The sequence below is a fragment of the Arvicola amphibius genome, chromosome 5 (assembly GCF_903992535.2).
Source record: "Arvicola amphibius chromosome 5, mArvAmp1.2, whole genome shotgun sequence".
NCBI lineage: Eukaryota > Metazoa > Chordata > Mammalia > Rodentia > Cricetidae > Arvicola > Arvicola amphibius.
This window is the reverse complement of record NC_052051.1, coordinates 41,256,959-41,269,572: the sequence shown is the minus strand read 5'-3', so window position 1 is coordinate 41,269,572 and position 12,614 is coordinate 41,256,959. Positions and strand designations below refer to the sequence as shown.

The window sequence follows — 12,614 nt, the reverse complement described above, 5'->3', positions numbered from 1 at the left end:
GCAAACACCCACATACATAGATACAGAGAAGCTAAAATGTGGTCTGTTGCTTCAAGCTGTTAAATTCAACATCCTACTTGGCAAATTTTCTACAAGCATGAAAATTTCTGAGAAAGCAGTTGCAAAACTTTCCCATCTAAAGAACACATTACTGTACCTGGTTCTTGAATGACATCCACCTTTCCCACACTGATCTGAAGTGTTTCTCCATTCTTTGCAAAAGTCTCCCATTCAGAATCAGTCTGCTGGCAAGATGGACACCAGGGGGCATAACTGTAAAATCAGAAAAACTAATCAACACAAAATATGTGGAGTAAAATCTATAAACAAAATAGACTATTCAAAAATAAATTCCTAACAAAGGGGAGAATAAAAGCAAGCTATCCAAAGTCATTTGACATATAAAAACAAGACTGTGTTTTCCTTCTTATGATTCTATGTACAAATGTTAATTCTATCAAAAAATGAGAATATTTTTTCAAGAATTATCTTAACATGTAAAGCATTTTCTCCATGTGATATTTATAAATGAATCAAGTTTTATCACTTTCAAGGTAGCTTTGATCTCTGAGGCAAGTATGTTCTAAGTACTCAAAGTAAAATAACTTTCAAGGATGTACCAGTACTAGCCATGCTAATTCCAGATCTCTCAAAGCTACAAATGCAATAGGCAGTGACCAGAGACCAGTCACTACTATGTCCCCTAGCATGTTTCCAAGTTTGTAAAGACCTGTGAAAGTTCTTACCTTTTCCAAAAAGAGAAAAGCTACCCAACATTTTTTTTCTAAAAAAAAAGTTAAAAATATCTGGGCCTTCAAGCCATAACTGCATTTTACAAGTATTTTTCAACTAGAAACAAGCAATGACATCTCATATAGGTCTGCAAAGAAAGGAACATCTATGGTAAGACCTTAGGGAATAAACAGCCAAGAAAGGGTCAACAAATGTTCCAGTGTCCCAGGGAAATGGTATATGTAGAGAGTCTGGCACAGAGTAAGAGAAGTGAATACACCTACAACAGCCTTAAAGAAAACCAAGGCAAAACACACAAATGGCTGAGATTTTTTTTCTCTCTCTCTTAGTGTTGAATCTGCTTGTAAAGTGTGTGAACTACATTATTTTCCCAAAACAGTATGTTCAAATTCTAGCTCTGGTGCCTGCAAATGTGACTTTATTTGGAGTAGGGTCTTTACACAAATAACTGAATTAGAGATCCTAGGAATAGATCATCTTATTTAAGATGGAGCCTACATCTAGTAAGAATTTTTTCGAGAGGAAGAAGGAGCTCTGACACAAAGAAGAGGAAGAATGCCAATCTCAGATGCAAGGGCTGTAGCTAAAGAGACTTAAGAAGCACACAAGCACACACCAGCAGCCACAAGAAATTAAGAACAGTACAGAAGGGACAGTCCAACAGATAGTTAACCCTGATACACCTTGACCCCCGAAGGCCTTTGATCTCCAGAACTATGAAAGAATAAATTTCAGTTCTTTCAAGCCTCCTACGTGGTCTTACGTATCTATATGCTCCTGTATGTTGTTACAGCAACTTGAGGGAACTAATGCAGAAAGCAAGGACTTCAATTAAATAAGCCTTACAGGTCTTAAAGCAATGGTTCTCAATCTTTCTTATGCTGTGACCCTTTAATACAGTTCCTCATGTTGTGGTGACCTCCAACTGTAAAATTATTTTCTTCACTACTTCATAACTGTAATTTTTCTACTATTATGAATCATAATGTAAACATTTTTTGGAGCTAGAGGTTTGAAAGAGGGGTGGTAATCTACAGATTGAGAACCACCATCTTAGTGGAATAACCAGGACAGTACTTAATATAAAATATGTAAAAACAATAATAAAAAAACAGCATATGGTGGAATTCCACTTGAAACTAATAACATGATATAATTTAAAGAAAATTAACATTTTTATAATGTCACAAAAGTACACAGCTGCAAGAACATTTTGGTTGGTTTAATGATAATTAAAAGATAAAAACACTAAAATAAAATGATCATCTTCAAAAACTGGAACAGGATATTCAAAGGAGAAAAAGTTACTGGAAACACTTTGAAAAAATATTTTAGGACACTGTCAATTAGACATAATTGCTTAAATTGAATGTTTAAGACAAAGTCAAAATATTGAGGAAATAAATGAAACATTTAAAAAGACTTGATATCACTGTTCCTACACAATGTCATGCCTTTAAAAATAGAAACCAGGGGCTGGAGAGATGGCTCAGTGGTTAAGAGCATTGCCTGCTGTTCCAAAGATCCTGAGTTCAATTCCCAGCAACCACATGGTTGCTCACAACCATCTGTAATGAGACCTGGCGCCCTCTTCTGGCCTTCAGGCATACACACAGACAGACTATTGTATACATAATAAATAAATAAATATTTTTAAAAAATAAATAAAAATAAAAATAGAAACCAAGGGGGAAAAGTGGCAAACTAATCAAACACTAAAGTTTTGTTTTTGTCTTTGTTTTAGATGCTTATGATAAAGCCTAGGGGCAATACACACAGTCATTGAGTTATACTTCATTAGTTCTCGAGATGCAGTCTCTTTCTATATACAGTTCATGAGAGCCCACAATGGCCTTGAACTCACTTGTAATCTAGGATGGCTTGGAATTAGCAGCCATCCTGACTCACAGCTGGCAGAATGTTAGGGTTACAGGCATGTACCGTGCCCACCTGCAAGTCCTTTTAGAATCTCATTGTATAAACATTAACTACTACTTTAAAACACAAGGAAAGCACTAATTAAGTATGCCAAATAACAGAAAATTTAAAATATGAAACTGGGAGACATTTTGATTATTTACATTATTTAAAAAATAGGTAGGGATGTTATCCAAGACAAGTCAGAAGTACTTATTTTAGGAAAAATACTAATAATTAGGCCATATCCAGAGCAGAAATTTTACTAAAAATGTTTTTATTCACTAAAAAAATAGGCAATTTTTTTTCTGTCTTGGTTCTAATTTCATTTGAAGAGCACTCTTCTGAGTTTTTGTTGTTGTCACAGAAATTCATTGGATAACAGATACAGACAATTCATTTAGGATTTACTTTAACAAACACTCAGCAGAACCTGTGACAAAGAAGAAAAAAGATATACTAGACTTACTGTTCTACAACAAAATGAATTAAATTACAGTGTCAACAAACACGTGTGGTTGGTTTCCTCACTATATAGAAGACATTATGTCACAGCAGATGTCCTGATCCTCCGGCTCTTAAAATCCTTCTGCCTTCTCATCTGTGATGACCCCTGAGCCTCAGGTATAGGGATTATGTTACAGATGTATCAGTTGGGGTTAGGCACCCCACAGTCTTTTGCTCTCTGCATTAAGATCAGTTGTGGATTTCTGTAATGGTCTCCACTGCTGCAAAACGAAGCCTCTTTGATAAGGGGTGAGAGCTACACTTATTTGGGGACATAGGATAAAGGGTTTAGGATATGGTTAGAAAGAAGATATCTTAATTAAGGGAGCCATTTTGGGGGTGGCAAGAGGCTTGGCTCTAGAGGGGTTCCCAGGTGTCCACGGGGATGTACCCAGCTAGGACCCTGGGAAGAGGACAGGGTGTCTGAACTGGCCTTGTCCCGTAGTCAACTGATGACTATCTTGAATATTACCATAGAATCTTCGTCAGGAGACAGATGGAGATAGAGACAGAGACCCACTTTGGAGCACTGGACTGAGCTCCCAAGGTCCAGTTGAAGAGCAGGAGGGAGAATATGAGCAAGGAAGTCAGCATCACGAGGGGTTGGTCCACCCACTGAGACAGTGTGCCTGATCTAATGGGAGCTCACCAAATCCAGCTGGACTGGGACTGAACGAGTATAGGATCAAACCGGACCCCCTGAATGTGGCTGACAATTGGGGAAGACTGAGAAGCCAATGAGAATGCCACTGGAATTTCTCTCTACTGCATGTAGTGGCTTTTTGGGATTCTAGTCTATTTGGATGCATACCTTCCTAAGCCTGGATGGAGGGGGGAGGGCCTTGAACTTCCCACAGAGCAGAGTACCCTGCCCTCTCTTAGGACTGGAGGGGGAGAGGGAATGGGAGGAAAGTGGGAGGAGGGAAGGAAGTGGAAATTTTTTTTTTTTTTTTTTTTTTTTGGTTTTTCGAGACAGGGTTTCTCTGTGGCTTTGGAGCCTGTCCTGGAACTAGCTCTTGTAGACCAGGCTGGCCTCGAACTCACAGAGATCCGCCTGCCTCTGCCTCCCGAGTGCTGGGATTAAAGGCGTGCGCCACCACCGCCAGGCAGGAAGTGGAAATTTTGATGGTATTATTTATAAAGTAATAAAAAGATAAAGTTTGGCATTATTCAGAAGAAAAAAAGAAATTATACTGTCTTAGGAAAGTGGCTACTGCAGACTTTCCTCTAGTATCCATAATTCCACCAACCATGGCTAATTGGCTAGGTTGACAGTAGTAGGCATAAATCCCCTCTCAAGGCAGAGTGGTCCTTAAGTTTAATTAGATAGCTGCTAGTTACTCCCAAGATATTAGTGTTAACTACTGTATGCTTGGGGCAGTCTTGACATGCTGTCATTGTTATAGTCTTAGCTTTACAGCTGGATAGGACTACTGCTTCTGTCAGCTGGCATAGCATCTTCAGATACTATGAGACTACTGCTCAGGGAGGAAGCTTGTCAGTTCCAGCTCTATTCTCCCCAATCCTAATTCTAAATTATTTGGTGCCTTCAGCAGCCTAGTCTTACCTTAACATTGTGGGAGACAACCAAGGCCAAAAACCATTGCCTCACATTTTAATCATGCATGTAAAGAATAAAAACTTCAGTTGAATGAAAACCTTAACACCTGCTTGACTGAGGGAACGGGAAGCTCCCAGGCATAATGAGCTCCCTGAAGGCAATGACTGTTTCATCCCTTGTACCTACAACAGAGACTAGCAGGATTAAGCCACACAAACACACACACACACACACACACACACACATCAATACACAAATGGGAGATGACACAAGACATTCTTTGAATGATATTCTTCAAAAGGCTCAATAAAGAAATAATTAAGCTGTATTACTTTTACTTATTCATTCATTTAGTCAAAAACCATTGACCACTTGCTACTTAATAGTAAGGCTCCAGAGTTAATCAGGAAAAAAGAAAATTTTTATTCCCCTATATAAAGTTTACAGTGCAGTGGAAAAGTAAAACAAACTATCTAATACAAGGTAAATAGTCAAATTTATACTTAGCAGTTGTGGTCAGAGCCATGCTAGATAAACAAGGTATTGTAAAAGGAAGGTTTCCTATAGGGAAGGTAGGACATTTATTCATTTATTCAAATGGTAAGAAGGCTCAAAAACGAGCCTACAACATGGCCTGTCATCTGCAGAAACTAAAGACGAGAACATGGATGGATCCCTGTTTCCTGAGGAACAGGACCATCCCTTAATGGATGCAGATGAGCAGAGCCTAAATCAAAGCCAGTCAATCAAGCATTCCCCTTATACCAAAGAGCTACCTAGTCCAAAATGACAAGTGTCTTATTAAAGACCACTGGTAAATGTCTAGCCATAGATGAAGTATTCTGTAAGTAGTTACTAAATAGTCAAATGCTAATCACACTACTACCTCTTTCAGAGCAAACAGACTGCCAGGTCCCTTGAAATCAAGGCTGCACCTCATTCACCTTCACTTTCCCAAATCCACATCCCTGAACTTGAAAAAATGACAAGCAACCATTTAGTGATTACCTCTTAAACATTAAAATAAAATGCAGCAAGCTATCAAACTAGAGGAAATTCTGTTTGACATGAGCAAGTCAACATCTTCTCTACAGGTATAAGAACAACACTGGAAATACAATAGTAACATTTTGAGGTCCTACAAAATAAAAGGCATATAGGTAGCTAATCTCAGTTTTGAAACATAAGCAATCCAAGGATAAAGTCAGAAGTTACACTTTATAAGAATTAATCTCCTTTACAAAAGTAAGTCAATTTCACTCAAAATATATTTTACCAGGAGATATTATAGGTAAACAGATCAAAATTATGCTACATGATGTCTAGACAGCTTAGACATTTCTTTGGATGTGGGGAGGACATGGCAAAACAGTACAGAGAATGGATATATTTGACAACAGTATTAGGACAGGAGGATTGTCAGGGAGGAGGGTGGCAGGACAGCTAAAGGAGGAACTATGTGGAGAGACAGATAACACTAAATGCCTTTTGAAAAGCCATACAGAAATCTGCTGTAGAATATACATGAAAGGAATTTTAAAGAAGCCACCATTTAATGAGGAAACAATGTCCCAACTAAACATCTTATACCACAAAGAAAAACACCAGTGCCAGAAATGCGCACATCTTGCTGAGTCACAGGCCAAAGGTGTCTCAGAGACCTCCCAAACATCACTGACTATTATCAAGGCTATTGCTTACCTTCCACAACCTGCTTCTGAAGACACCACTTATTTATAAAATCAAACATGGAGAAATTGCACTGGTGTCCAGTTAGAAGCTTCAACCCCACTGGCTAGTGTTTATGGTGTCGGAAGGGACTTTGCTTACTACTGGAGAACTGTCATTATCAATAATACCTGGCCACAAACCCTGAGACCTACAACATCAACCTGCCGAAAAGATACTGGTGCAATAGTGGAACAAATGTTATAGAAGCAACCAACCACTTTTTAATTGGATCTAAGACCCACTCCATGAAACAGAACCCATTTCTGACATTGCTAAAGTGGCCAAGAATCTAAGACTATATACGTCATGGGCCTATGGGAAAACCTACTATTATTACTCTGCTAAAAGAACACAGAAATAAAATGACTCCTAATGATATATTACAATACCTGTAACTCAGAGCACTGCTCATAACTCAGCACAGAAGCTTCTTCTTGCAGTAGATGGTAATTAACAGAGACCCACAGTTGGACAACATGCACAGGAAGAGACTTGAAAAACTCCACCCTAAATGGGATGTCTTTATCAAATCCCTCCCCCTCAAGGCTGAGGATCCATGAGGTCCAGTGGGGGACTGAAAAAGCCAGAGGCGGTAGATGACTGGTAGATGACTCAAGAAAGCAGTGTCTACTGGGAAGCAGACTGATAAGACAGACACAGGAACTCACAAAGGTTCTGAGAAAATGCACAGGACTTGCACAGGTTCAAACTAGACAAAATCCTAATGTGGAGAAGTAGATAAAAAGTCTCACCCCTACCTAAGAAGCCACTTGCACTCGATACCTGCTGGGAAAAGGAAAATGCATTTTCTTCAGTGAAGCCACTGAATGTATGGACCACACTCCAAGGCAAGCCCCATACAAAACAGATTCCATGGGTTTTGGAGGCTTTTGTTTTATTTAGTTATTTTTGTTGCTGTTGTTGATTTTTTTCTTGTTAGTTTGTTTTGATTTTAACTTTTTGTTGATTTTCTTGTTTGGGTCTTTTTTGAGAGAGAGAGAGAGAGAGAGAGAGAGAGAGAACATGAAGTTGTTGGGTAGGAAATAGGAAGGATCTGAAAAGATATGTAAGGAAACAAAGAATATAATTAAGATATACTACATGAAAAATAATAAAAATTTCTTAAATAAAAATATAAATTATAATGAAAAAGACTGTTAAAAATAACATACCAGGAGCAAAGCAAGTGTTAAAAACCACAAAATAGAACGTAATTAAATGAAAGGTAATATAAACCAACAGAAATAAAGAAAAGAGACCAGAAAGCGTTTAAAGACGACAAGAATTTATAGTGAGACCAGAAATACAGAGTAAACACTGTAAAATAATACATGAAAATAAATGAGAGGAAAGCAAGATTGTACAACTAATGTATGACATTAAAGTAATGTAAGCAGTAATGGAGTCATTTTGAAGCTTTGTAAAAACATTTCAAAATAAAAATAGTGAATTATCACAAATTCATTTTAACTGTTATTTCTCAAACAGAGTAACTTCTAAAATTGAAATCCAATTCCAAAGACCACAAATATTGATTCCTTAAAAGGCTATATATATATATATATATATATATATATATATACATATATATATATATATATATATATTAATTTTGTAATAGCGTCTCATGTCTCAAAGTACCAAACACTACTAGGGTTTAAGAGCAAATGATTAATACCAATATATACATGAATTGTGTTACAAGATACTTGTATGACTCGAGCTACAAAAGCAGAATTACAAAGAAAGGTAGTATATGAAGAACTATCACTTAAAATGTCAAAATTTTACCAATACGGTCACAAACTTTCTAACAGACTTCTTCACAGAAACTAAATACATTTTTTTTCTGCAGACTCCTAATAAATAAGACCAGACCTTCTGATAAAAGCACTGACTTGGAAGGCCATATAAACATGTGTACTGTATGGATGTTACTATGTGTGTGCAATGTTTGCATGTGATTGTACATATATGTGTATGTCTGTGAATATGTTTGTAGGCTAAAGGTCAACATTGCGTATCTTCCTCAATTGCTCTCCCCCTTATTTTTTGAGACAGGGTCTCTCCCTGAACCTGGAGCTCACCTATGCACTAGACGGCTGACCACAGCACCAGGGATTCTCCCACCTCTATTACCCAGTGCCAGGAGTACAGACATGTACAGTTGTACCCTGGTTTTACATGGGTGTCAGGGATATGAACTCAGGTCCTCGCGTTTGTGTGGCATCTCTCTTATTATATATATGGGGGAGGTGCTATTTTGAAAGAATACTCCAAAATGTATTTATCGTAGGTCTATACTGGTTCATAGAATATGAATATATTTTATATTTAAGTGTTGGACTTTTTCAAAGAATAATCATGAATGTCATCCAGTAACACAGGAAAATAAATTTTAAAAAAAATGATAGGAGCCACAGTATGTCTTCTGAACCAGTTTCTGTTATCCAGGAAAGACTGGATGTAATAAGGTAAGTTCCTCCCTTTCCACCCACACTTTCTGTCCATCTATTCTGAAGGTTTTTGGTTTGGTGGTGGTGGTAGTTTTTTGTTTTTTGTGTTTGTTTGTTTGGTTGGTTGGCGGGTTGGTTGGTTTTTCAAGAAGGGGTTTTTCTGTCTAGCTTTGGAACCTGTCCTGGAATTCACTCTGTAGACCAGGCTGGACTTGAACTCACGGAGATCCACCTGCCTCTGCCTTCAGAGTGCTGGGAATAAAGGCTTGTGCTACCACTGCCCGATATGAAGTGTTTTTTTTTTTTTTGAGATAGTGCCTCAAAAATACATATAAGTGCCATGCAGCTGGGCACATGGCAGGTCTCAGGAGTTGATTATAACTGTCTAGGCTGGGGTACTTTAAACCGTAAACTATGGACCATCCATAAGAGCCAAACAGGAGTTGCTAGCCAGCACTGAACTGGAAGCTTACTGGGACTTACAATTATCTCAGCTTTATTGTTCTTAGTTTTTTTTTCCTTAAACAGCAAAAAAAGAAGATTTAAAAAAGGAACCATAAGGAGCTAACAACCTTAGGTATGAAGGTATGAAGAGACCTTTCTAGTGTAACTGTCGTCTTCACACCTCTCTCTCTCTCTCTCTCTCTCTCTCTCACACACACACACACACACACACACACACACACACACACACACACACAGTCAGCTCTAACCAGAAGACTGACATCGAGAAAAACAACCAAATAAGGACCTTTGAAATAACAGTAATAGCTATAGAATTAGCTGACAAAAAGCAGTTTCTCAAAGTTCTTAAATACTGCAAACCTGACATTGCTAACATAAAGCTCACACCTTTAATCCCAGCATGCCAGAAGCAGTAGCAGGATGATCTCTATGATTTCTGGTCTACAAAGCCAGTTCCAGTCCAGCCAGGAATACATACTGAGACCCTATCTAAAACATAAAAAAAAGTTTCTCTCAAAAAGAATATGACTTAACTTCCATCCAAATGGGTTATTCATATCCATAGCCTTAACAGTTTCACAGGTTTGATGATTTAACAAGAGCATTCCATTTTGAGGTCTAAATATCTCCATAGTTTGAGGAATAAATACGCATTGTGTTCTTTAATTTACATATTTTAACCCTGATCTCACAGTAAGGTATCCACACCATATTCATTTGCTTGCAACTTAGATTGAATAAATCAAAATATGGCCTTGGATAAATAAAAAAATACTATTTTAGAAGAATCTAGGTCCTCAATGTAAAACTAATTACCAAACGGTAGTGGTAAATCTTTATTATCTGAGACCATGGGCTATGGCAATGTGTTCTCATAAATTATGCTTCTGGACATTTTTCATTTTCCTTTGATGCCCACGGAGTCTATGAAGTCGATTCAGATGACTGTACCTCGTCAACGTCATCTCTCAAGTGACCACTTACCTGGCGTTAATTTGATGCTACAATCAACATAAATCCCTTCCCTTGTCCTGACAGTTTCCCATAACCTTCGAGCAAGACACTACCCACCGCCACTCATGGACTTCCTGTTGTTCAAAGGGAGGCTATTTGTTAATTGCCTTTTCTTTATGTCACTGGCACAATCTAAATATGACACGGCCTCAAAGTCCTATCTCTACAAATAATGGCATCAGGATCTAAACATCTTACTTAAAACTCAGCCACTCGTGTTTATGTTTTTTTTTTCTCCACGTTGACATCTCAAGGTCTTCAAAGGAGAAACTGGTATTTCACCCAAACTCCTCTTCCTTCCCACGTTGCAATGGCTTATTTCAACACACACCCACCTAGGAGTACGCTATCACTAAGCGCTTTTCTAGTATTGGTATACCCCTAAGAGCTTATGGTTCTCTTCCTCCCTTCCGACTCCTCCCTTGGATAAGTTGCCTCCTCGGTTTCTAAAACACTTTTGGCTACAGCAATGGTGAAAGGGGATGAGGAAGGACGCTGGCTCATCTTCCTCACCCGCAGCCTGACGGCCAGGGGCAGTGTGCGCATGCTCACTGCGAAGGCCGCAGCCCGCCACCGCAGGTGCCGGCTGGGGCGTCGCGGCCCCGGGTCGGACCCGGGGAGGACAGCGAGCACCGCGAGGATGAAACGACGTGCGGGGCGGGTGGGCACACTCACAATTTCAGCATCCACTCGCCTTCCATCACCAGCGTCCAGTTGGAGGCGGTCATGGGCTGCACCCGGCTCTCCTCCGCCGGCAGCGCGGCCTGCTCGGGGCCCTCGGCCGCTGCCGCCGCGAGCCAGGCGGTCAGGAGCACCGGGACACAGAGGCTGCCTGTCATGGTGGCGCCCGTGAGGTAGCTCGGCTCACTGAGAGCAGGGAGCAGGGACCGGGTACCTCAAGCCAAACGGGAGCCCTCCCAGAGGTCTGAGAGCACAACCCGCCTCGGCGACGCGCTCCCAGCCACGCCTGCCGCGCGCCGCCCGCAGCCTCTTATCTGCCCGCCCTGCAAGACCACGCCCAGCCGCCATGGCCACGCCTCCCATTTCGCCGCTTGAGGGCGGTTGCCAAGACAACCGTCTGCTGTTTGCCAAGGCAACGACCTGCTCTTTCTGCTGACTGTCTGGCTGAAAAAAACCAGATAGATGACCGACACAAAGCTGTTTAAGCGACCGTAGCACCCCCTTCGCTTGCTGTTTTCTTAACGGGAAGCATGGCCGGTGGCTAAACAAACCCATTCCCCTTTTCATGGTAACACAAACGTCTGAGACCTGTGGAGCAAACCATGGCGACTGGAGGGAGGGACAGTTTAAGAGCCCTCTGAACTCACACACTGGGGCAGCACCGCCCAAAGAGATAAAACTAGATTAATGATAAAACTATATTATGCGATCTTTTAAAAAGTAAACCTTTTAAAATTTTATAGACGTTTAGAATCTGTGTACTAACAAAATGAGTCAGTGCATTTGAGTATTGCTACTTGCAATGAGATTTTTCTCTGTCTTTTTCTCCCAGCTACAATTTTGCCAAACCTAGAAACAGAATAGTGGTACTCGATTTCCATATCTTTACAGATACACACTAGGCAAATCATATCCTGAAGATGCAAGACTTATTACAATTAGAGGGCCCATGAACTTCTCTAGAGGTCTAAGTTCTAAGATTCAGTAGTGTGCTTAGTACAGCATAAAAAATGTGGTTTACGTTCCTAGGCTAGAACACGGCTACACAACTCAAGAGTACTTAATAGTACTTAATGTCAGCCTCTAGTCAGTAATATAGAAAAGTTCAATTTTGCATATAGAGATGTCTGGATAAGACGTTACGGTGTATACATCAAGCCTACAATGTCAGTAGAAAGCATTTTACTGTGCTTATTAAAGATTCATGATCAGGTCGGTCAGAGATGGCACATGCCTTTAACTTCAGCACTCGGGAGGCAGAGGCAGGTGGATCTCGGTGAGTTCGAGGCCAGCCTGGCCTACAGGAGCTAGTTCCAGGACAGGCTCCAGAACTACAGAGAAACCCTGTCTTGAAAAAAAAATTCATAAACATAAACAAGAAGTCTATCGTTTTAAATGCAGAATATACAATTGATTCTCAAAGTTCTTATGCTAGTACCTGATAACAATTGCCATCGACTTTGCTGAGTGCAATAAAGATGCTGAGACTGTGTTTTTAAGTCAGTCCTAGATATAGGCAGCAGCATATT

At 39.8% G+C, this 12,614-nt stretch overlaps 1 protein-coding gene across 1 annotated transcript in view; it reads right to left on the bottom strand.

Moving 5' to 3' along the window:
• Tmx4 (thioredoxin related transmembrane protein 4) overlaps positions 1-11,359 on the bottom strand; it is a 38,244-nt gene extending 26,885 nt beyond the window's left edge. Inside the window, exons 1-2 of the mRNA XM_038331984.1 lie at positions 11,080-11,359; positions 158-273 (exon numbers count right to left, since the gene is read on the bottom strand). Of these exons, the coding sequence (XP_038187912.1) occupies positions 158-273; positions 11,080-11,243 (280 nt within the window). The 5' untranslated portion in view covers positions 11,244-11,359. The remainder of the gene's footprint in view (positions 1-157; positions 274-11,079) is intronic.
• Between the last annotated feature and the right edge of the window lie 1,255 nt (positions 11,360-12,614).